The 24,249-nt window shown below is 44.4% G+C and overlaps 1 protein-coding gene across 3 annotated transcripts in view; it reads left to right on the plus strand.

Annotated features, from left to right (window-relative positions):
- Window positions 1-24,249, plus strand: part of TRPM8 (transient receptor potential cation channel subfamily M member 8) — a 92,996-nt gene that overhangs the window by 22,602 nt on the left and 46,145 nt on the right. For all 3 annotated transcript variants that reach the window (XM_031651123.1, NM_001168921.1, XM_031651122.1), the window contains 10 exon segments: window positions 36-103; window positions 2,955-3,152; window positions 6,908-7,010; window positions 8,110-8,228; window positions 13,768-14,058; window positions 16,257-16,352; window positions 17,896-18,025; window positions 19,880-20,025; window positions 22,856-22,968; window positions 23,374-23,590. In XM_031651123.1, the coding sequence (XP_031506983.1) occupies window positions 36-103; window positions 2,955-3,152; window positions 6,908-7,010; window positions 8,110-8,228; window positions 13,768-14,058; window positions 16,257-16,352; window positions 17,896-18,025; window positions 19,880-20,025; window positions 22,856-22,968; window positions 23,374-23,590 (1,481 nt within the window).

Raw genomic sequence — 24,249 nt, forward strand, 5'->3', positions numbered from 1 at the left:
AGCTCAAAATATCCTTTACTTTTTATGTGTTACAGATTCCAACTACGGTGGCAAGATCCCCATCGTGTGTTTTGCCCAAGGAGGTGGAAAAGAGACTTTGAAAGTGAGTCCTGATTTAGTTTTCTAGAAGGTTGGTTAATAAACCTATCCAACAAATTTGTATTTTCAGGGATTTGGGCTCATCTAATCTAACCTAGTTCCTTTTACTACAGCAAGTAGGTAGTGTTTTCCCTCCACATACCGTTCCCCTCACAGACTCCGGTTGTTCCTCAGTCAAGAAGATTTGGGAGGAGAATTTCAGTGACATGAATAACCTGTGTACTTGGTGTTGGCCCTGACAATCAACCTGCCAAAGAGAAGAGGTGACATTAACTCAGGAGACTTAAAGATTGTAATCAGCATACATATGAGAAAGCTATGGCCACCCCATCTACATTGAGATGAGCTATGATCGTACACACACAGATTGCCCCCAAATCAAATGTTTCCAGACCACCTAAGGCCCATTTATATGCCATGTGGGGATACAGGTATGTCGCATGATGGAATCCCAAACCCTAAGTGATTCTGAGGTCATGGAAACTTCTTGAATGTTTCTGCACGTGCAATATTGAGCAACTGAGAAGGAATTTGACTTCCCAGCCAATCTGTATGGACTCATTACTGAGTTCATCTTGCCTGCAGCCAGGCTTCTGTTTGACGTTTTTTGTTTGTTTGTTTGTTTTTGTTTGAGAATCCACTTGAATCAAAACCTTTTATTTATTTATATTTTTATTTATTTGTTTTTAACTTTTTGGTTTGGGGTACATGTGTAGGTTTTATGTATAGGTAAATTGTATGTCACGGGGTTTGGCACACAGATTATTTTGTCACCCAGGTAATAAGCATAGTACCCCATAGGTAGTTTTAAAAAACAGTTAGTATGACTGCATTTTAGTAAGTATTGTAAACAATTTTCAAGAGCTCATTTTTCTAGGAATAGCACAAGAAAGTCATTTTTAACTCATCTTTTTCATGAATTTCCACAATGATTTGCATATTCCTCCTTTTACACATCCTATTTTACCTCTAAGACAGGGAATAGATTAAAGATACCTGTGACCCTCGATCTTTCATCAGAGTAAATCCCTAGAGCTAAAAGTAAGTGCTGGCAAAGTTATCTGGAATCATCATCTAGTACTTCTCATTATTCTTTTATGTAACAATGGTCTTTTTCTTCATCCATTCAACAGATATTTGTTGAATATCTACTATGAGATTTACAATTGAGACCATGGTTAAATAAAAATCTTCAAGGAAACATTAAAATAGAGTTTTTTTTCAGTGTGTGTCAGTGTATTAAAACCTTTTTATGTCTAGTGTTCCATTATTGGAACGCTAAGCATGTGGGAATTATTTATATCCTACTGCTCAAGGTCATTGCCAAGGTGATCACCAAAAATTCAAAAAATTGCAACTTCCAGCATAAATGGCTCGAATCTGAAAAAGCAGCCACATCAAAGAGGAAGAGGGGTGGAGAAAAAGTCAGTGAAATACGGTTACATTTATTATCTTACCAGAGCAAATATTAGATTTGGAATGAAGATTTCTTGGCCTAGGGTGTAGGGGGAGACTGGAGAGCTGCTGCTGGTCTAGGGCACTGCATTTCTACAGCAGTTTCTAGTGCTGTCTGCTCAGCCAATTAACAACCTACAGTAGTGGGGATAGGAGAGGTGAGGGGAACTAGGAGAAAATACCCAGCCAGGGCTGGGCACTGTAGCTCAGGCCTGTAATCCCTGCAGGATTACAGGGAGGCCGAGGTGGGTGGATCACCTGAGGTCAGGAGTTCGAGACCAGCCTGGCCAACATGGCAAAACCCCGTCTCTACTAAAAAATACAAAAATTAACTGGGCGCAGTGGCAGGTGCCTGTAATCCCAGCTATTCAGGAGGCTGAGGCAGGAGAATCGCTTGAACCCAGGAGCTGGAGGTTGCAGTGAGCCGAGACCACGCCATTGCACTCCAGCCTGGGAGACAGAACAAGACTTAGTCTCAAAAAAAAAAAAAAAAGAAAAGAAAAGAAAAAAAGAAAGTACCCAGCTGGTGCCTCTGCATCCCTTCCTGGTTCAGCCCCCATCAGCACACCCACGACCACCAGTGATGCAGACACTTGAGGCACACAGAGGGACCCCAGCCTGCTCTGTTACTGTCACCCTCTGTGGTCTCCAATCGTGGCACCACACATCTGGCTTTCTGCGTGATGTCTTCTCTAAGGAAAGCACTCAGACCTAAAAACAAGTGCTTTTCAATTTCTTTTGTACCTCCAGGTAGATCACTGTATCTTGCTGTCCAGTGATTAAAATCCTTAAAATATGATCTCCCTCTGCTGACCTCTGCAGTTATTATAAAGGTCATAAAAGTGTGCTAGATGTTTATCCAGAAAGAAGATATATTTTTATTCATTTTTAATAACAGGGGCAGGGGAAATTATTTGAGGAGGGAAATGTGTGAGTAAACATCACATAAAACATGTGGTTGCTGTTTTTAAGCTATTTTCGTACCTTAAAAGTATGAGTATTGGTTACTACTAACCTATTTCAGATAAGCTATCAACAATAATGCTGAATACAGTCTTAATACGTGCCACTCAAATCTATTATGTCAGTACTTGGAATGATCGATTTTGTGTACAGGGATATTTTAAAGCACTTATCCATGGAAAACTTAAGCTAGTCATATGTGTTCTTATTATGGAACTCGTTGTGGGTGCAAGATTTCATAAAGCAGATTACATTTCTTATTCATAAAGCAATTGCCAACTTTTGATTTACTTCTGAATTAAAATAAAAACCCCAAAGGAAAAAATGTAGGGATGGGTCCATGTGTTTTTACCAGGTTGGCTCAGAACCTTAGTCCGGAGCTGGGTTCTGTGGACCAAGGTCTCTTTGATCTGCCTGACTCTGTCTCCTTCCTCCAGGCCATCAATACTTCCATCAAAAGTAAAATTCCTTGTGTGGTGGTGGAAGGCTCGGGCCAAATCGCTGATGTGATCGCCAGCCTGGTGGAGGTGGAGGATGCCCTGACATCTTCTGCCGTCAAGGAGAAGCTGGTACGCTTTTTACCCCGCACGGTGTCCCGGCTGCCGGAGGAGGAGACTGAGAGTTGGATCAAATGGGTGAGTTGTTGGGACCATGTGTGGAGGCTGAGAAAATGAGACTAGTTTGTGAGAAGGGAGAATGCCTTAAACGCCCAACTCCACCAGCAGCTGCACATATTCGATGTTTTCTCCGTGCCTTTCAGACTCAACAGGTGACTTGCTGGAAATTGAAGTTCAATAAGTTACATGGCTCACCAAGTGTATGATATTTCTACTTGAGATATTGCATTTTTCAGAGTTTACTGAAAAAGGGAAAACTGATGGTTTTATACGAATGTTCTTACTGGGACGTTGTAATATCTTATTCAAGTCCAGGAGAGAGATAGACACAAGACTCTGGCAAAAAGAGATAAACATATCAGCCTTACTGATGATGAAGGCAAAGTTGAAAGAGGTGGCTTGAGGTGCAGAACATTGGACCTGCATATGCTAAGTCTCAGAATAAGACAGATGAGCCCACCCTGACACAGGCAGCCCCGGATACCTGCTGACCTCCCTGCTGGGCTAGACATGGAGGCTGCAGACCAGGGCACTAGTACTTTGCAAGGAGCAAAGCCCAGTGAGAGAAGGAGAGGGCTGGCTGGGCAAAGCCAATATTGCTCCCCAACCCTGAGTAGGGCTAAGTGAAAAAGTGGAGATTGACCAGGCAGCTAATTGTGATGAGGCTTCTCCCTATGGAATTCTGTTGGTTGGGAAAAGCAGCACTCCCTTTCCAAAGTGCTTATATCTTTTTGATTCTCTAGGCATTCATACCTAACTACTTTGAGTCAGTTCTGAACATATAAACAGGGCTGGGTGCAGTGACTCTTGTCTGTAATCCCAACCCTTTGGGAGGCCAAGGCTGGAAGATCGCTTGAGGCCAGGAGTTCAAGACCTGCCTGGACAATGTAGTGAGACTCTGTCCCTACAAACAAACAAACAAACAAACAAACAAAAATTACCCAGACATAGAACTGTAGTACCAGCTACTTGGTAGGTTGAGGTGGGAGAATCACTTGAGCCAGGGAGTTTGAGGCTGCAGTGAGCTGCTAGCCATTGCACTCTAGTCTGGGTGACATAGTGAGATCCCATCTCAGGAAAAAAACCAAAACAAACAATCAAAAAAATCATATAAACAGGCCATTTCCAAAGTATACATATCAAAGTAAGACACTACGTATTGATTGCTTATTGATTACCACTCTCAACGTCATTTCCTGTGATGGATGGAATAAATTCAGTGGTCAGTTCAGGGATCCCCATAGAGGAAGAAACAGATGACTCCTAATTTATCCACCAAAGACGGCCCCAGGTCCACACTTCAGTGACTTTCCTCTTACTCCTTGTACAAGCTGGCTTACCAGGTCTTGACCAGGCCGTGTCCAACGAACAGAGGCCATCTGAAGGGTTACCACACCCTTTATAAGGGATTTTGATTTCAGCTTCATGAAAACTGTTACAAGCAACTCATCTGAAATAGGCTAAAAGGCATATTGTACCTTCTTTGATTATATTATCCTTTCTGCAATTCATAGCTAATTCATATTCATACTGAATATGCTAATGATATATCATAATTATAAGCACGTCAATCAGAAGACATATATCAATAATAAAAATTAGTCTGGAATTTTAATTAGGCACTCATATAGGGCTTTGCAATTGGTACAGATTTCCCAAAAGACCAAGCTCAAGAGTGGGATTATTAATTAATGAATGTATACATTCAGGCAAATATTAATTAGGCAACTTTCCAGGGCAGTCCTGGGTGACCTCACTGACTATGTGGACAAGCAGCCCCAAACCTGGACTCCCAGTTTCTTGACCACTCTAAGCGACGCATTATACCTCTCCCACTGGACTCACACCTTCTTCTCCTAAAAGCCACCACGGTTATTCCCCCATGCCTATTTGTCAACTTCTCGAGAACTTGACCCTTCACAGTCTTCCAATCTATCAACCGATCTAGATATCATTCATTCATTTATTCATCTTTAACTCTCATTTATTAATTTATTCAGTAGATATTTGTTGAGCACATACTGTGTGCCAGGTTCTGAAACAGGCACTTCAGAAAGAATTGCATACACAATAGAAACAGTCTGTGTTCTCATAGACAAAACAGAAGTTGAAAAAAGGTTTATGTCGAGGGATGACAGTACAATGCATTCTGTAATTGCAAGCTGAAATGGGTGTTCAGAAGAAAGGTAACATGGATACAGAAAGGCAGGTGCTGAGGGAGCCTGGATTGGTGTGGGGCTTTCTGGAAGGCTTCCTGGAGGAAGTGACATGGGAGCCAAGATCTGAAGGATGGAGAGAGTTAATGACGTGGGGGCTGGGGTTGTGGTGGTGGTGGGAACTGCATGTGCAAAGGTCCTGAGGTAGGAGGCATGCCTGAGGAGTGAAAGACGGCCATGAGGGTGGAAACGGTGAGTGGGAGCTAAGAACTTGTGAAGGCCCAGCCCAGGAGGCTCCTTGGGCCCTGTTTGGTCTTGTTCAAGGGTAATGGGATATTGTTAAAAGGTTTGAAGCAGGGAGAAAACGAGATGGGAGTTGTGTTCAGGAGAGCTCACTCTGGCAGCAGTGGGGCAGAGGATGGAGGAGGCAGGAATATGCGGAATGGAGTCCCAGCTAGGAGGCCCCTGTGGCCGTCTCTGGGGTCCATCAGTTTACTTGATATCCATATTCATTTTCTTCTTCTTCCTTTTTATTTCAAAGGAAAATAAAAATAACTCCTTGGTACTGCCCACCTCCACTTGTGCCCCAGAATTTGGGGACCTTCAGCCCTGCTCCCTGCCTGTCAGTCCTAGCTGGACCCCTATTCTTCAGCCTGAACAAAGGCTGCAGACAGATGAAGAGGGCCTTTCCTTCATGCTATCATTCCCGTCCACCCTCTCCTTCAAAATCTCCATGGTTTATCTTTTCCTGCAGTTTTCATTGATTTATTCATCAACTACCTGCGTGCTTTGAACTAAGACCTCCATCGCCACCTTTCCCAGGCAGCTGCAGCCTCAAAAGTTCGCCTTCTAATTTCCAAATCCAAGGGCTCTTCTTGCCATCTTCAAACAGCTAGATCCTGAGACTTCGTCTCCCACCCAGCGGAGCCTCTGCAGTTCCAGATCCTTATTTCCAAATGTCGCCAGGGAAGCCCACCATTGCCTCAAACTCAGTCTAATGGAAACCAGACTTGCTCCCTTGGCTAGAAGGGGCCCTACTCACCAAGCTCCTGCTGGGCTCGCCAGTACTCGTAATCTTGGAATTACGGGGTTCTTTACTTTTTAAAATGTCTTAAAGTTAAACATTACAGAAAAATAACAAAGGACAATGTAGAAAATTCTTAATCTTTTTCTCCAGTTTCCAAGTCTTCTTTCTTGTTTGCATTTGAGCTTTTATTTCCTATCGTTTAAATCTTTATGGGCACACTTGGATGGTGTCTACGGTCTTCTATTGTCCCTTCTTGATTTACTCGGTCGTTTAATAACTGAGCATCTGCCATGTGTCAGCTTTGTGACACACACACATGCACACACGCACGTGCACACAGACGCACACATCCCTAGTCAAATGAGGCTCTCAGCTTTTTGATAGGGGCTTTTTGATACGTGTGCTCTTATATAACCGGTACTTTATTCTCACTGTGGTCAAGGACTCATTACAATTCCGAAATGAGAAGCTGATCTGGAACTCCACTACAGGTGGTCTTTTTAAAAAAGATCTCTCACAAAAAGAAAGAAGTTTATGCTCCTCATGCCTAAAATCTGTTGGCTGACAACTTTGTTCTTTAATTTCACCAGCTCAAAGAAATTCTTGAAAGTTCTCACCTATTAACAGTTATTAAAATGGAAGAAGCTGGGGACGAAATTGTGAGCAATGCCATCTCCTACGCTCTGTATAAAGGTGAGTAAAAAATAGCTCCTTTTGAAGTGTCAGCTTTGTGTTGCCTTCTGTGGCTTTTCATGAGGTACATTTCTTTTATAAAACAGCTTTATTGAAAGGCAAGCTTGTGCTTAATTTTGATGATCTTAGATGGGAAGCTAGAATAACTACACTTGCCCAAGTGAGGTGAATCTCCTTGGTCGTATGTATTTGGTAGAATAATAATTTTTATGTCATTAAAATACTGGTCAAACACAATCACAGTTGTCTCCAAAGAGCTTTTTCTAACAGTGGTTGAAAATAGTTTTTTATTGGGCCTCAGATTCCTTTGAGAATATGGCAGAACTATAGATCTTACTCCTAGCATTCTACATATTTGTACACATATGCACACATACTTCACACATAAGTAATTTTGCATTTAATTTCAGGAGTTTACAAATTTCCTGAAGCTTATGAATGAAACTCAGGTTAAAATGTTCTCATTCAGGATCTTTGCTGCTTTAGAATTCCATAAAGTGGATGTTACCCATAGTAAATAGATCCTGGGTTGTCTAGACTTGAATTTGTGACTGATAAATGTAAATTAGCTAGAGTAGAGCTAGGCACATTGGAAGTGCAATTAAAGCATTAGCAATTTATTAGAATCATTCTTATTGTACTTGCCAGACATTTGGTTATAAAAGTATTTATTAAAATGGAATTACATCTATACAGATACGTAGATGCAGAAAATATTAGCTCTGGAAAAGACAAGAATAACAATGTTGTAAGGTGGCTTATTGTTTCATAGATTTAGATGTAGCATAAGTCAGATATGGCCTTGAAATATAATGCTATGGAATCTGAATCTATGGGAAAAACCTTAATATACCGTTAGGATATTCAATGGAAAAACGTTACTGTAACCTGAGTTGATCCCCATTATAAACTTTGGGACATACAGGATGTGGTTAAGAATGAGTGAAGATAGAGTGAAGGACAGTTTGAGTGTCTGAATGTAAAAGAACATGCTCAGCATCACCTGTGGTAAATAGCTCTGATAATTGGCCACACTGAATGGTTCTGACTCTTATTTCTGGGCCTTTGGTGAGTTGAGTCTTTTCCTGCCCTCTTACAGCCTTCAGCACCAATGAGCAAGACAAGGATAACTGGAATGGGCAGCTGAAGCTTCTGCTGGAGTGGAACCAGCTGGACTTAGCCAATGATGAGATTTTCACCAATGACCGCCGATGGGAGGTGAGCACGAAGCTCTCCTGGGTTATTCTAGTGTTGGGTCTGGACAGTGGTCTGGGCAATGGCTGGTTCATTTCCAGCAAGATTCAATGCTGAATCTCTTAAAGGATTGTTCTATTCTGGAATATCAGGTTTGGTGAGTCTTTATTTCCTTGTCTGCAGCGTGGGGTCATAACATTGACTTAGTAGGTTTGTTGTGAAGAGATAATAAAAATAAATGGTCTAAAATAATATCAACTCCACAATGCCTTCAGCCACAACATGAGGGTGATTCCCCATATGGGTGCAGAGATGCAGATCTCCTCCTGGATGTGCGTGGGCAGAAGTATGGGAAAAATATATGTTGGATGATTGAAAGTAGCTTAACTACAGATCAAGACGGCAGCACTCTTGCTCCCTGCCCCCACCTGCCTAGCCAAGTTCTGATTAGATAACTGTCCGTAATGAGATGCATAAGAGACAAAGAGAACAACTTGACTGACGCTCCCCGGTGAATGTCTTAGAGCAGGGTTACAGGTCCATGGCCTGTTAGGAACAGCAGGAAGTGAGCAGTGGGCAAGCAAGTGAAACTTCATCTGTATTTACACCAGCTCCCCATTGCTCGCATTCCCGCCTGAGCTCCGCCTTCAGTCAGATCAGTGGTGGCGTTAGCTTCCTATAGGAGCACGAACCCTATTGTGAACGGAGCATGCGAGGGATCTAGGTTGTGCGCTCCCTATGAGAATCTAATGCCTGATGATCTGTCACTGCCTCCCATCACCCCCAGATGGGACTGTCCAGTTGCAGGAAAACAAGCCCAGAGTTCCCACTGAGTCTACATTATGAGCATAGTACAATTATCTAATTATATATTACAATGTAATAATAATGGAAATAAAGTGCACAATAAATGTAATGCTCTTGGATCATCCCAAAACCATCCCCCCAGCCTGGTCAATGGAAAAATTATCTTCCAGGAAACCAGCCCCTGGTGCCAAAAAGATTGGTGACTGCTGTCTTAGTGCTAGAAACCAGGACTCCCCTAGCCATATGAGCACCTTTAATATGGAAGTTGCACATGCAATAAAAAGCATTTTTTTTTCTTTCCAGCAGACTGCATTTCCTCACTTTTCAATGTGATTAGTGTTTTAGGATTGCATTTTCCAGCAGTATCCTCCTGTGTACAACTGAAGTGCGGTCAGCCCTAGGAGCCTTGTTCAATGACAATTATTATGAACCATCACACTCAGTTTTATAAGGCTGCTTCTTTGTTTTCGGCTTTTCCAAATTAATTTCAGTCTTTAGGGGGCCATGATAATATATGTACTTTTATACATGTATGTATAGATTTGAAGGTGCATATATTTCATAACTTTCATTCTTGGCAGACAGGGTCAGAAAACACTTTCAGGCCTATTGTTGTATAATCAAAGAATAAGACTCGATTTATATTAACATGCTATCAATTTTAATGAGAACAGCATAAATAAAGTCATGGCTTATGAATTTTTAAATTATTCATTCCTTTAGCAAACATTATCTTGTGTATGGTGTTTGCAGTACAATGAACCCTGCTGCACATTGCAAGGCTTTAATTAGTGGAGGGAAAGTGGAACTATAAGTAGATCCAGTCAATTGATTCATAAATGAATTACTGTGTGTGAAATGTTCTATTTAAGTGAGGTCAGATGGTACAAATAAACTTAGGCACGTCATGAATGGTACATTTAATTTTATTAACTCAGCTAAAGATGGTCAAGGGTTAAGGGCACAATGGCTAAGGAAATGGACTCTGGAGTCAGCCCATTTGCACGACTTTGGGCAAATTATTTAACTTCCCTGTGCCTCAGTTTCCTCCTACAGTGGCATGTTAGAGCCAGCTTGTATTGACTGACAAGAGCCAACTACTAAATTTTTAGAGATTTTCTGAGTTGGTTGTTAAATACAGTCATTATTAATCCGTTATCTTTGGCTGCTCATAGTGGCTCATGCCTGTAATCCCAGCACTTTGAGAGGCCAAGGCGAGAGGATTGCTTGAGTCCAGGAGTTTGAGATCAGTCTGGACAACATGGCAAAACCCCATGTCTACCAAAAAAAATATGTATATATATAAATTTACTGGGCGTGGTGGCACACACCCATAGTCCAGGCTACTTAGGTGGCTGAGGTGGGAAGATTGCTTGAGCCCAGGAGGTGGAGGTTGTAATGAGCTGAGATCACACCACTGCACTCCAGCCTGGACAACAAAGCCAGATCTTGTCTCAAAACAAACAAACAAAAAAACCCAAAAAACAAAAACCAAAAAAAGTGAATTTTTCAAACTTAGAATTACATAGATTTTATAGAATTCTATAGAATTACAAAGGTAATCAATAATCAAAACATATCATTTTCTAATTATTTGATTACATTTACTATTACCTTTGCTCTGAAGGCCAACTGTGTGTATTGTATGTGGAAGCAGGAGACGCTATATGATGGTGAGCCACTCCACATCTCTTCCCGATTCTGTGTTTAGTGATGTCACATTGGTAGCTGAAACTTGGCCACAATGGAAGTATTTACACCGTAGGAATCAGAAAACACTACAAATCAGGGCTTCTGTTTTCTTTGAGAGAGCCAGTGGTTCAGTGTTTACCAGTACCCAACCGCTCATCTGAAAATGGAGATGACGATAATAGCAGTACTTATCTCCTTGGGCTGTTACGATGATTAAATCAGATAATGTTTCTAAAGTGCTTAGAGCATTGGCACATATGAAGCATTATTTGTTTTAAAATACAAATCTCCGGAATACTGATAAATTGCCCCAAGCAATTCCCCTATGTGTGTTCACTTGCCCGTCACACCAGTCCACAGCATGGATGATCCCCTTTGTGGTTATGAAATCAGGGCCTCATCAGTATCATGGCAGGGGGAGTTGCTGATAGTTTTTTGAGGGCCTGGTCTGAACTTGCATCTCTGAGAGGAATTTGACCTGTGTTAGCTTATTTCATCCTTGCAACCATTTATTTCTTAGAAGAGCAAACTGAGGCTCAGAGACACAATATTCCAGGTCACGTGGCTGGAAAATGGTAGACTCAAGGTTTGAAAGCAAAGATGTGACTGGCAGCAAAGCCTCTTCCCATATGCTAGTGGTTCTCAAGGTGTGAGTCCTGGACTGGTGGCAGCCTGGGAATAACCTTGGCACTTGCTACCTTGCAAATCACCAGGCTCCACTTCAGACTTACAGAAATTCCAATATTGACTCCCAGCATTCTGCAGTTACCAGGCCCTCCAAGTAGTTCTGATTAAAGTTTGAGAACCACTGCACTATGCTAGCGAGTGTGTGACCAGTGGAAAGGCCAATGGATTTAGAAAAGAAAAGTGAAATGCTGGACATGAGGAACACTTCCTTAAAGGACAGAAGAGAAATCATAGCTGCCATCTTTCCAGAGGTAACCCCCTCTTCCCCTGCTGAACCATGCAGGATCCACAATGTGGGGACTCAGGGGACCCTTGACAACTCCTTCTCTAAGCAATGTGTGATCCCCATGAGACCAACATTAGGCAGGAACAAAACTCATTAATGCTGCCGTGGGCAGAAGACATCCACCTAGACCAGGGATCAGGCACGCAGTGTAAGAGAGTAAGTGGGCCTGTAGGTCCCAGGGAGGAGTGGTGGGGACTGTGGGGAGCTGGAGATCCAAGGCTCTGGGAAGCAGCTGCCCCTTGGCTCCCACTGATGGTTCCCATGTTGTTGGAGCTGCTGGTTTTTACTCTTTTTTTGGGGGCGGGGGGCGGCGGGGGATGGAGTTTTGCTCTTGTTGCCCAGGCTTGGAGTGCAGTGGCACCATCTCGGCTCACTGCAACCTCTGCCTCCCGGGTTCAAGCGATTCTCCTGCCTCAGCCTCCAGAGTAGCTGGGATTATAGGTGTGTGCCACCACGCCAAGCTAATTTTTGTATTATTAATAGAGATGGGGTTTTACCAGGCTGACCAGGCTTGTCTCGAACTCCTGACCTCAGGTAATCTACCTGCCTCAGCCTCCCAAAGTGATGGGATTATAGGCATGAGCCACCACGCCCAGCTTATTTTATTTTATTTTATTTTTGAGATGGAGTCTCACTCTGTCACCCAAGCAATTTTGGCTTGCAATTTTGCAATTTTGGCTCACTGCAACCTCTGCTTCCCAGGTTCAAGCGATTCTCCTGCCTCAGCCTCCCAAGCAGCTGGGATTACAGGCACCTGCCACCACACCTGGCTAACTTTTTTATTTTTAGTAGAGATGTAGAGATGAGGTTTCACCATGTTGACCAGGCTGATCTCGAACTCCTGACCTCAAGTGATCCGCCCACTTCGGCCTCCCAAAGGGCTGGGATTACACGTGTAAGCCACTGTGCCTGGCAGCTTTTACTCTTGAGATTTTAATGCTAGAAATGTGGATTTTGATGAATTTTCTAATTTTTAAATGTTGGCAATGGAATAAAATTGTGAGAAATGCTATGGAGGACACACAGAACATGACTGAGAGCTGGAGTGGCCTGTCGTCCACTGGGTTGTGTCTGAAGGAAACATTGATGATCCTTTTTTCTTTTTTCTTGAGATGGAGTCTTGCTCTGTCACCCAGGCTGGAGTGCAGTGGTGTGATCTCGGCTCACTGCAACCTCTGCCTCCTGGGTTCAAGCGATTCTCGTGCCTCAGCCTCCCGAGTAGCTGGGACTACAGGTGCATGCCACCACACCTGGCTAATTTTTAAAAATTTTTTTTTAGTAGAGATGGGGTTTCACCCTGTTGGCCAGGCTGGTCTCAAACTCCTGACCTCAAGTGGTTTTCCCACCTTGGCCTCCCAAAATGCTGGTGATCTTTCTTAAGATTCTGCGTAAGTTCCTATGGGCTAAGTTTTGTCAGAAGCCCAGAAACAGAGCTAGAGACAGAAAAAAATCAAGTATTATGGTCAAGTGTTCCAGTGACTTATTGGTCTGTAACATGACCAGACATTGGCTTGGTGGCATGTGGTTTGCATATAGTTTGATGCATTCTATTTTAACACCTGTATTTGAGAACGCAGTCACCATAATAGAAGGTTTCTGGGCATCTGTGAAGGGCAGCAGATCCCACAGTGCAGTGTAGAGACAGCGGTGGTGGCTGGGTCATAACTGGTATCTACTGTCGACTTCAGAGAGGTGGTTCCAGCTATACTACTACCCCCCACACCCCCACCCCCTGATCGAGTGTTTCCTCTATGTCTGATACTGGGGAAAATTTTTGACCAATGTCATCTCTACATGGGTGTATTTATCTCTACTTTAGCAAGGAGGTAAGTCACAACCAAATTCACATCTAGCTGAAGACAAAGATTTCACCATGCCATTCCCCTGTTTAGAGGTTTGAACTGTAATCCTCTGTTGTGTTAAAATGGAAAAAAGATACATTTTATTCTCAAGACAGGATTGAAAGAGAAGTTGAAGATATTATTACTCTGTGACTGGAAATACGGTGCTGCCGAGGAAGAAAAATGCCTAGTGTTTTCTTTACCATATTTGTGTAGTGTTGTTAGTACTGTCGCTGTTCTTTCTCCTTAGTCTGCTGACCTTCAAGAAGTCATGTTTACGGCTCTCATAAAGGACAGACCCAAGTTTGTCCGCCTCTTTCTGGAGAACGGCTTGAACCTGCGGAAGTTTCTCACTCACGATGTCCTCACTGAGCTCTTCTCCAACCACTTCAGCACCCTTGTATACCGGAATCTGCAGATCGCCAAGAATTCCTATAATGATGCCCTCCTCACGTTTGTCTGGAAACTGGTTGCAAACTTCCGAAGAGGCTTCCGGAAGGAAGACAGAAATGGCCGGGACGAGATGGACATAGAACTCCACGTAGGTACTGGGAGAGTTGCCTGCTTGAATTCTCGGATATTTTGAGGCTTTCCTCACAAGATATCTCCATTTTCCCTACTCCCTGTCTTGTTGCCATAAAATACTTAACACATTGACATTGTTAATTTTTTTTTTTTAACTCCGTTTACTTAAGATAAGGCGTCTGTCTATAGGGTGAGTCTCTGCTATTTCTAATGTCTTGCTTTGTATTCTATACTATACTATATTTCAGACTAGTTGCAGTTTTTCTTTTTCCTTTTCCTTTTCTTTTCTTTTTTTTTTTTTTGAGGCAGAGTCTTGCTCTGTCACCAAGGCTGGAGTGCAGTGGCCCAATCTCAGCTCACTGCAATCTCTGCCTCCTGGGTTCGAGCAATTCTTCTGCCTCAGCCTCTCAAGTAGCTGGGACTACAGGCACCCGCCACCATGCCCGGCTAATTTTTGTATTTTTAGTAGATACGGGGTTTCACCATGTTGGCCAGGCTGGTCTCAAACTCCTCTCCTCGTGATCTGTCTGCCTCGGCCTCCCAAAGTGCTGGGATTACAGGCGTGAGCCACCGCGCCTGGCCTCTTTTTTCTTTTCTTTTTTTTTTTTTTTTGAGACAGAGTCTCACGCTGTTGCTGAGGCTGGAGTGCAGTGGCCCAATCTCAGCTCACTGCAACCTCCGCCTCCCAGATTCAAGCGATTCTCCTGCCTCAGCCTCTCAAGTAGCTGGGATTACAGGCGTGAGCCACCATGCCTGGCTAATTTTTGTATTTTTAGTAGACATGGAGTTTCACCACGTTGGCCAGGATGGTCTCGAACTCTTGACCTCAGGTGATTTGCCTGCCTTGGCCTCCCAAGTGTTGGGATTACAGGTGTGAACCACCGTGCCCGGCCTCAGGTTTTCTTAATTACAGAGCTTGGTGTGGTATACTTTCTGAAGGTATCTAATAGAGAATAGGGGCAAACAAATAGCTGCATGCTCTTGTCATCCTTCACCGGCCATGAAATGCTTAAAATAGCAGCTCGCGTGCTCTTTTGTGAGTAAAGGCAGAAAGTGCATATTTTCAAAGGGATAAATCTGGATATTCACTGGAGACAATTTTGTGGCTGTAACACCTATAATCCCTCAGGACTTCTCATTTTAAGTACAGGAAGGCCCAGTTCCCAATTGCCAGCACCTGTAACTCTTCGCCGACAGTTTATCCTGATCTGAGCCCAGCAGTGTATAAATACCCACACTTGAAGGAGCTGACTTGAAGGTTTGTGCCCTACTCTGGCTCCTAGAGTTGGCTAGTGGGGCTGATCTCTAGTTATCCACCAAGATAATTGGCTTGATAATGCACCTTTTATTGGGTTCCCCTTTTTTCTGGTATCATTTCCTCAGGTCTCCATTGGTTTCTCTGAGATCACGTCCAAAATAAACTACTTGCCTCAAATCCTTGTCTCAGATTTTTTCTGGGGAAACCCAAACTAGGTCATTATACTTTGTAATTATGGAATTTTTAGAGTGCGTGTATGTGTGTTGCAAAAATCTAAATGCACTAGGTGTTTGCAGGAATTGGAAGTGTTTAAAGAGCTTCTGTTCAACTATATTCATGTTAAATTTCTCTGCAATATGCATAATATGCCTCATGCATTTTATACGTTGGTAAAACCTGTAAAGAAGTTGAAAAGGAATATATTACATATATCCATTTAGTTGTTTTTCTATCTGAAAAGTTTCCCTTAAAGGTACAGAATGCTGAATAGGAGCTGGGATTCTAAGTGATAGGTTAGGCATCGAATCTTTGAATAACCGTCCAAAGAAATAAGCCACAGTTTTATGTTGGGATAATTGAACTTAAGCCATAGGAAAGTTGGAATCTAGTTTGAATAATTTTTTTCTGGAAGAGAAACAGAGTTACATGATGAGAAGGAATTGCTTTCTCTCAGCCTGTCAGGAGTCATTCTGTTTTCAAATTGCTCTCAAGGCTTTTTTTCACCCTTTATACCTTTTCATCTAGCTGTACTTTGTCTTTTATGACAGATAAAAGATTTGGTGTCAAAATTAGACCACTCAGTGAGTTGCAGAGATGAAAATCACATCACTGTACTATGAGAATGGAGTCGTGCACAAAACCACAGAGCCCTCCAAACGTGGGCCACTCTTCTAGGGCTTCCTGATCCCAGAATAGTTTCCATTTGCACATGCTGACCACATGCTCTAACCCCCCAGGACGTGTCTCCTATTACTCGGCACCCCCTGCAAGCTCTCTTCATCTGGGCCATTCTTCAGAACAAGAAGGAACTCTCCAAAGTCATCTGGGAGCAGGTAAGTGCCCAAGCCCACAACAGATTTACACCACATGTATGCTTTGTTTTAACAGTTCTGATCCTCTCAAAATTCACATGCTAATATAAAACATCATCAGGGAAATGGGATGTCTGAGGTCAGGTGAACATGGCCTCTGTTCCATGTTGGGAGGGACAGTCCCTGGAAAGTAGTCGGGCTTGGGGGGCAGTCCAGTAGGCACCTGCTTCTCAGGTGTGTGTGGGTATGTGATTGTTTTCCAAGTGGATGAGGTATTCACATTTGATTTTAAAAATGAATTTCCAGCTTTATTGCATTATGGACAGGAGGTAGGCCCCATGAAAAATTCCGCTTTGGAAAGTTTATTGAGAATTTTCCTAGTGATTTAGCATGTAAGAACTTTTGTAAATGGTTTATGGACACTCACATTACTTTATTTTGAGAGTTAAGCTTAGATATTGAATATTGAATTCACATACTCAGTCTTTTTTTTTTTTTTTTTTTTTTTTGAGACGGAGTCTCGCTCTGTCACCCAGGCTGGAGTGCAGTGGCCGGATCTCAGCTCACTGGAAGCTCCGCCTCCCGGGTTTACGCCATTCTCCTGCCTCAGCCTCCCGAGTAGCTGGGACCAGAGGCGCCCGCCGCCACGCCCGGCTAAGTTTTTTTGTATTTTTAGTAGAGACGGGGTTTCACTGTGTTAGCCAGGATGGTCTCGATCTCCTGACCTCGTGATCCGCCCGTCTCGGCCTCCCAAAGTGCTGGGATTACAGGCTTGAGCCACCGCGCCCGGCCCACATACTCAGTCTTAAAATTACGTTGTTCAAGTCCTCTGTGTTCTTGCCCAGGACCCACTCAACTTTTGAACTATTCCAGTATGAGAGTGAATTAGACCTCCCACTATCATGGTCTTACTGTCAGTTTCTCATGGCATTACTCTTAGTATTTTTATATGCTAATTCTATGTTCAAGACTATGAACGTATTCAGGTTCCAAGTTATTTTATGTTCATTAAAAATTTTACTTTGAATCATTATGACTAGTTCCTAGGGAGAGTTTAGGGCTCCCTGACCCCAGAGCAATTTCCATTTGCACATGTCAGCCACATTCTCTAAGCCCTCCCATCAAATTGATTCTACTATTTCCTGCTTTTGCCATGAATACATTCTTGTTGGACATTAATGTTAACTTGACCACTTCAGGGGATTAAGAATTAACCTTAGGCTGGGCAAGGTAGCTCACACCTGTAATCCCAGCACCCTGGGAGACCAAGGCTGCTGGATCACCTGAGGTCAGAAGTTCGAGACCAGCCTGACCAACATGGCAAAACCCCGTCTCTACCAAAAATACAAAAAGTAGCCGGGTGTGGTGGCGGGCACCTGTAATCCCAACTACTTGGGAGGCTGAGGCAGGAGAATCACTTGAACCCGGAATGCAGAGGTTGCAGTGAGCCAAGATTGCACCACAGCACTCCAGCCTGGGTGGCAGAGTGAGACTCCATCTCAAAAAAAAAAAAAAAAAAAAAAAAGAGAGAATTAACCTTAAAATTCTCCACTGCCCTAAAAAGACCAGGGGCTGCACTCTGGCAGCCCTGGGAGCCAGCAAGCTTCTGAAGACTCTGGCCAAAGTGAAGAACGACATCAATGCTGCTGGGGAGTCCGAGGAGCTGGCTAATGAGTACGAGACGCGGGCTGTCGGTGAGTCCACAGTGTGGGATGCTGCAGTGGGTGCAGATCTGCCATGCAGCATAGACATTGCCAGTGGCACTCACAGGCCAGGTGGTGGAGGTCCGTGGTGTATCCAGGCTCCCCAGCCTAATTGAGGGCTGCAGACCACAAGGTCCGGATGCCACAAGTTCCTTGGTCCTGGCACATACGGAATTTTCCAAGAATGAACGTGGGAAACCTTGGGCTCCCTGATCCCACGGTCACCCAGGGCCATACCCGGGCCCAGTTCTAAGCAACTCAGGGAGCATTGGAGTATTTTTTTGTGTTGGGGGGGGGGTTCTGGATGCCATTACAACACTGTGACAGGGCTGAGATTTTACCTTGCACACTAACCAGTTAGTCTGCCAGTTTCATACGCACACACTGCCAGAGGACCCAGCCCCTGAGCCTGCGACACTCATGGTTTGTCACTCGTAGCAAAAGCAGCAGCCTCAAGGTAGCATCTTGGGTTGCTTCCCCTTGCCTCGGTTCCCAAGGGGTAACTCTAATGATGGTTGCGCTGCAGCTCACTGAAGTTAGGGGACACAGGGCTTCTATCAGGGCTGCGGCTGAGATTACTTATTGCCTGGAGTGGACGAAACTCCACTAAGCATTACTCTCCTGGCATGTCTCAGGATGCCTGACTGCTGTTTGCTATTCAGTCCTCGAACAAAGCTTGTCAGTGCCCTTTGCACAGAGGCCTCGATCATTCAGGAACATGAGAAATCCAGAACTGACTGCCTCTAAACATCATTTAAAATGAGAATTTCAGAACTGCTCAGTTTTTTCCATTTTCACTTGACAGTTTTAAGTTTGCAATGTGGTATTTGCATCCAGGTTTGTCTAGTGTCTTATCAAATGTAAACATGCTCATGAGTTTAGCTTGTCCGTGTTGGAAAAAAGGTGTCTAATTATTTCTTTTAATTTATTAAAGTTTCAAAGCAGTTCATTTCTGGATGGCCTCAATTAGGCAATGGCTCCTGATATTTTTACTTTTAAAAAATTTCCTCTCAGGATCTACACTGCAATTTCTTTGTCTTTAGATCATGAAATGTAAGCACACGCTAATGCAGTAGGTCAGTGTTGTTGTTGTTGTTGTTGTTGTTGTTGTTGTTGTTGTTGAGACGGAGTTTCACTCTTGTTGCCCAGGCTGGAGTGCAGTGGCATGATCTCGGCTCACTGCAAGCTCCGCCTCACAGGTTCAAGCAATTCTCCTGCTTCAGCCTCCTGAGTAGCTGGGATTACAGGTGCCCGCCACCTTGCCCAGCTAATGTTTTGTATTTTTAGTAAAGACGGGGATTTGCCATGTTGGGCAGGCTAGTCTCGAACTCCTGACCTCAGGTGATCCGCACGCCTTGGCCTCCCAAAGTGTGTGAGCCACCGCGCCTGGCCTTTTTTCTCTCTGTGCCTTATCTGCCAAACAACCTTGCCAAGAAGATGTAGAGTTCAGATGAGATGGAAGAAGGGCTGCTCTGATTACGGGGGGATGGAAGGAGGGGAGGTGCAGAAGGTCTAGAGCCCTTCTCAGTGGCTGAGGCTCTTCTGCCTGAGCCCAGATGGAAGCCCATCAAAGAGAGGGACTCCCTGTGTGCAATGCAGTCTCAATCCAGTGAGCAGGTATTGCCACCTGCTGCCATCAGGAGCTCTGCTGGGTTTGTTGTGCCTTTAGAAAATCCTGCTATTCAGTAACGAATTGTGTTGTGATGGCATTTTCTATGCCTTTTATAAGAATGGACTCACACCCAGGCTATTCTTGGATTCAGGAGTTGGCTGGGGTGGAAGCAGCACAGTTTCGGTCATGTGCAGCTCTGACACCAGCTTCTCTCTGTGCTGCTGTCGCTGTAGAGCTCTTCACTGAGTGTTACAGCAGCGATGAAGACTTGGCAGAACAGCTGCTGGTCTATTCCTGTGAAGCCTGGGGTGGAAGCAACTGTCTGGAGCTGGCGGTGGAGGCCACAGACCAGCATTTCATCGCCCAGCCTGGGGTCCAGGTAAACCGTGCTCAGCCTCCAGACCACGTGGGGCTTTTATGTCAGATGCTATCAGCGGCATTAAAAAATATTAAAAACAAACCTTATTCTCCAATATAAAAGCCATAGAAAGAGTGGTTTGGTGATGATGTGGGAGATGGCAGAATATAGGCATTGGTTGAAATCCATGCTTTAAGAAATGGTGCAGAACAAAGAATATTCTTTGAGTTTCCACTAAGTAAACAACACAGCATCGCAATTATGAGCTGTGTCTCTGGATCCCACTGCTTGGGTCTCCATCCGCTGTACCCCCAATGAAGTGTGTGATGATGGGCCAAGTCACATGAGCTCTCCGTGTCTTAGTTTCTTCGTCTGCAAAATGGTGAGAGTAGCGGATAAAGGGTTATTGTGAGGATTTAAGGAGATAATATGTGAAAGGCATTGGTCTTTTATTTAGCTATTGCTACTGCAGTTAGTAGTGATAGTGGTAGGGAAACTATTGTGAAATGGGTAAAAGCAGTCTTGAGGGTTTCTGCACTGAAGTGAATGAATCGTAGTCTGCACCTGGTGTCTCAGGCTGCAGAGGGGAGCTTTTCATCCACAGTTCCAGTTGTAGAAATGTGGGTGTGAGAAGGGGAGGGGGAAGGGAAGAGATGGAGGGACCAACGCTTGTCAGCCACAGCTGTTATACACAAGGCCACGTTTCATCTTCACAGCACCTGTGGCGATGGGTGCCCTCCCATTTCACTGAGGAGGATGCAGGAGCTCAGAGAGGTTCTGGAATGTCCTTCCAGCTTGCACTGCTGGGAAGTAGCAGCAGTGGGATCGGCTCTCATGTTGATTGCCTGCAACTTTCATGTCATGGACTTTCCATGATATCATACAGCCAAGTGTTTATGAACAAAACCCGCTTACTACTGCAACTAAGCTAGGTTAAATGAGAGCATTGATCCATGACAAGGAGCGCACAGAGAGGGTCTTACTATTGCTCAGTTTTAGCCTCTGCTGCAGTGTAGTGGGTAGAAGCAAGGCTGGTACTGGAGTCGGGCTGTGCCTGGGAGGCTGGGCTGGCTTCCCAGGTGGGCCACACTCTGCTTATGGCTTCCTGGGCCCCAAACCCCATCTTGCGTATGTCCCAGAACTTGGGGCCCTGTGGAGGCTGGCTTTTACTCCTGCCCAGGTTCACAGATCCTGAGGTTTCAATCAGATGCCAGGTCATTCATTTCACTGAAAATCTTACCAGCAGGCCACAGGATCACCTGTGGGCCCGGCCAGGGAGTTTCCTTTCAGTAGTCAAGGTGCTGTGTGACATCAGAATGCTGCCAGTGACCATGGAACCCAACCCAATGCTGTAATTTCTGTGACTGGGGCCTGACAGTGACACTCCGTGATGGCCCCAGCAGAATAGGAGAGTGAGGAAGACTAAGCACAACCTGTCTTCCTTGCCCATGACCCCCGCGCACCCTCCCAAGAAGCAAACCCCAAAGTGAGGATTTCAATGCAAGGAGTTTATTCTGGAGGTGAACCTGGGAAGCACAGGAGGCGCCAGGGAGACAGGGAAGGGACAGGGACAGACGTGATGTGCTGATGAGGATGTTGCCACTGTGGGTACTGGGGCTTGGCCTGCTGGGTACCTCTGGGAAACTGTAGAACCTGCTTCATTGTTGCCCGGCCCAGTGCAAAGCAGCTGGCCCTTTGCCCACCAACTGCAATTGGTTGTTTGTTGAAAGCTGACACCTTGTTCCAGGACACTAGTCCTCACGGGTCGAGCACGCACCTGGCTGGAGCAGCCCCAGGCAGGGGCCCTCAGAAGCAGCCATCCTCCTCCAAGGGCAGGGCAGGTGCCCAGGGCTGCAGGGGTGCATGTCAGTCCCAGCCCTCCAAGCCCGCACTGAGAAGGTCCTGGGTTTCCCTTTTCCTCTGCTCCTGAGACACACCAACCTCCTTCTGCTTGACGGGCTATTTTTTGAGAGATGTGGATCCTTTGATGTGGTCGAGTCTATGCTCCCTGCTAACTCTCGGAGCTGCCGTGAGTTTTCTAACTTCCACCTTTGTGGAAGTTCCTTCTATCCCAATGTCAAGGGTTGATTCAGTCTGGGAAGAGCTTTTTCATGCATTTCAGCCTGAATTGACGTCAAGATACCGACAGTCTCCCGCTTCCGAACTTCCTTTTAGTTTCCTGACAAAAGCATCACCTGTCTTTCTCCAGAAATGAATCCTTGGGGACTCTGCAGGTAGTACTGGCTGTGCCTGTGAATTTGTGATCATTGAAGACAAAGGAGCCAGAAAGATACTTGTTTAAACTCATGTAATAAAAATGTGAGTTGGACAAAAAATTCCTAGGTTTATTGAATTTGAACGTACACAACTATTACTTTAAAGTGCACATAATCCAACTCAGAAAAAGAGTTAAAATAAAACCAAGTTTGGCCAGGTGTGGTGGCTCATGCCTGTAATCCCAGCACTTTGGGAGACCAAGGCAGGTGGATTACCTGAGGTTGGGAGTTTGCAACCAGCCTGACCAACATGGAGAAACCCCATCTCTACTAAGAATACAAACAAACAAACAAAATAGCTGGGCCTGGTGGCACACACCTGTAATCCCAGCTACTCAGGAGGCTGAGGCAGGAGAATCGCTTGAACCCGGGAGGCGATGTGGTAAGCCAAGATCACGCCATTGCACTCCAGCCTGGGCAACAAGAGTGAAACTCCGTCTCAAAAAAAAATAGGGGCATTAATTCAAAGAGCTGTGTATTTTGGGGAAAGCGTGGGGCAGGGAAGAAAGTTTGCATGCCATCCTGCATATAATTGTGTTAATAAGGACTTGTTCTCTGTCTTTGTTTCCCTGTAGAATTTTCTTTCTAAGCAATGGTATGGAGAGATTTCACGAGACACCAAGAACTGGAAGATTATCCTGTGTCTCTTTATTATACCCTTGGTGGGCTGTGGCTTTGTATCATTTAGGTACAAACCAAGGCACATAATTTTGTGTGTGTGTGTGTGTGTGCGCCAGTGTGTGTAGATGCATCCACATATGTGTGTTCTCGTGTAAATGATTAAAAAGCCTAGAACTTATGATGTTCACATTGGTGCCTATGAATTTGGTCTGGTTTCTCCCCTGACTTTTCCTGGGTTCCCTCTTAAGTGAGTAGAGGTGGGGTTGTGTCTTTAATATCTGGGGCAGAATGTGGATTTGTTAATTGCAAAATGCCAGGTATTGAATTGGGTTCGGGTCCATCTTAGGACAGTTTTGATCCTGTCTCTTCCTCCTGGTTACAAGTCTGTATTTATCTATGTTTAGAAGTGGGGAGGGCTGTGTCCATCCCATGCTTGCAAGGACACTGACGATGCCCTTATCTCTGGGTCCAGGAAGAAGCCTGTTGACAAGCACAAGAAGCTGCTTTGGTACTATGTGGCGTTCTTCACCTCCCCCTTCGTGGTCTTCTCCTGGAATGTGGTCTTCTACATAGCCTTCCTCCTGCTGTTTGCCTACGTGCTGCTCATGGATTTCCATTCGGTGCCACACCCCCCTGAGCTGGTCCTGTATGCACTGGTCTTTGTCCTCTTCTGTGATGAAGTGAGACAGGTAGGGCAGCCATGACAGCAGGAATCCCCTCGCTTCCTCGGTAGGAGGCATCTTTTTAAAGCCAAGAGGTATAGAAGTTGCTTCTGAAGTTCAAAAGTCATTATTTTCCCAAAATAAATGTTCTCTTTAGGTGCTAATCTGTGAATGTGAAGGTGCATTTTCACACCCTTAGTAATTCAGTAAGATCTCCTAGTACCAAGTTTATTCTGTGCTCTCTAATGAATGTTAATTGATGGAGATGTATTAGTCAGGAATGGGGGAGTGTTCGAAGAGAAGAGAGACCCAGGATGGTAAACCCACTGCTGTCATCAGGAGTGGTTTGCCATTACCATGGCATGATAAGTAGCAGGGAGCTGGCAGGACTTTTGAGCTAAGAGCATCTTAATGCCTAGCATGTCAGAGTGACAATATTTAAAAGTCATGTAACTCCCTGTGGGTTTCAGGGAGCTGGTGTGAATTATTCATGGTGCTTTTCTGCAGTTTCTTGGGACCTTCATTTTTGGCATCCTTTCTCTACCGTTAAACCCAGAAGTCTAGCTCAGGACTCCTGTGTAGCAGGCGCTTGGTTAGTAATTGTTGAAGAAATAAATGTCGATGGTGAGAGTGGTGTTATCCCTAAACCATTATGAAAAGTCATCCCAGAAAATCCTTTCACACTT

The sequence above is a fragment of the Papio anubis genome, chromosome 10 (assembly GCF_008728515.1).
Source record: "Papio anubis isolate 15944 chromosome 10, Panubis1.0, whole genome shotgun sequence".
In the NCBI taxonomy this organism is placed as follows: Eukaryota; Metazoa; Chordata; class Mammalia; order Primates; family Cercopithecidae; genus Papio; species Papio anubis.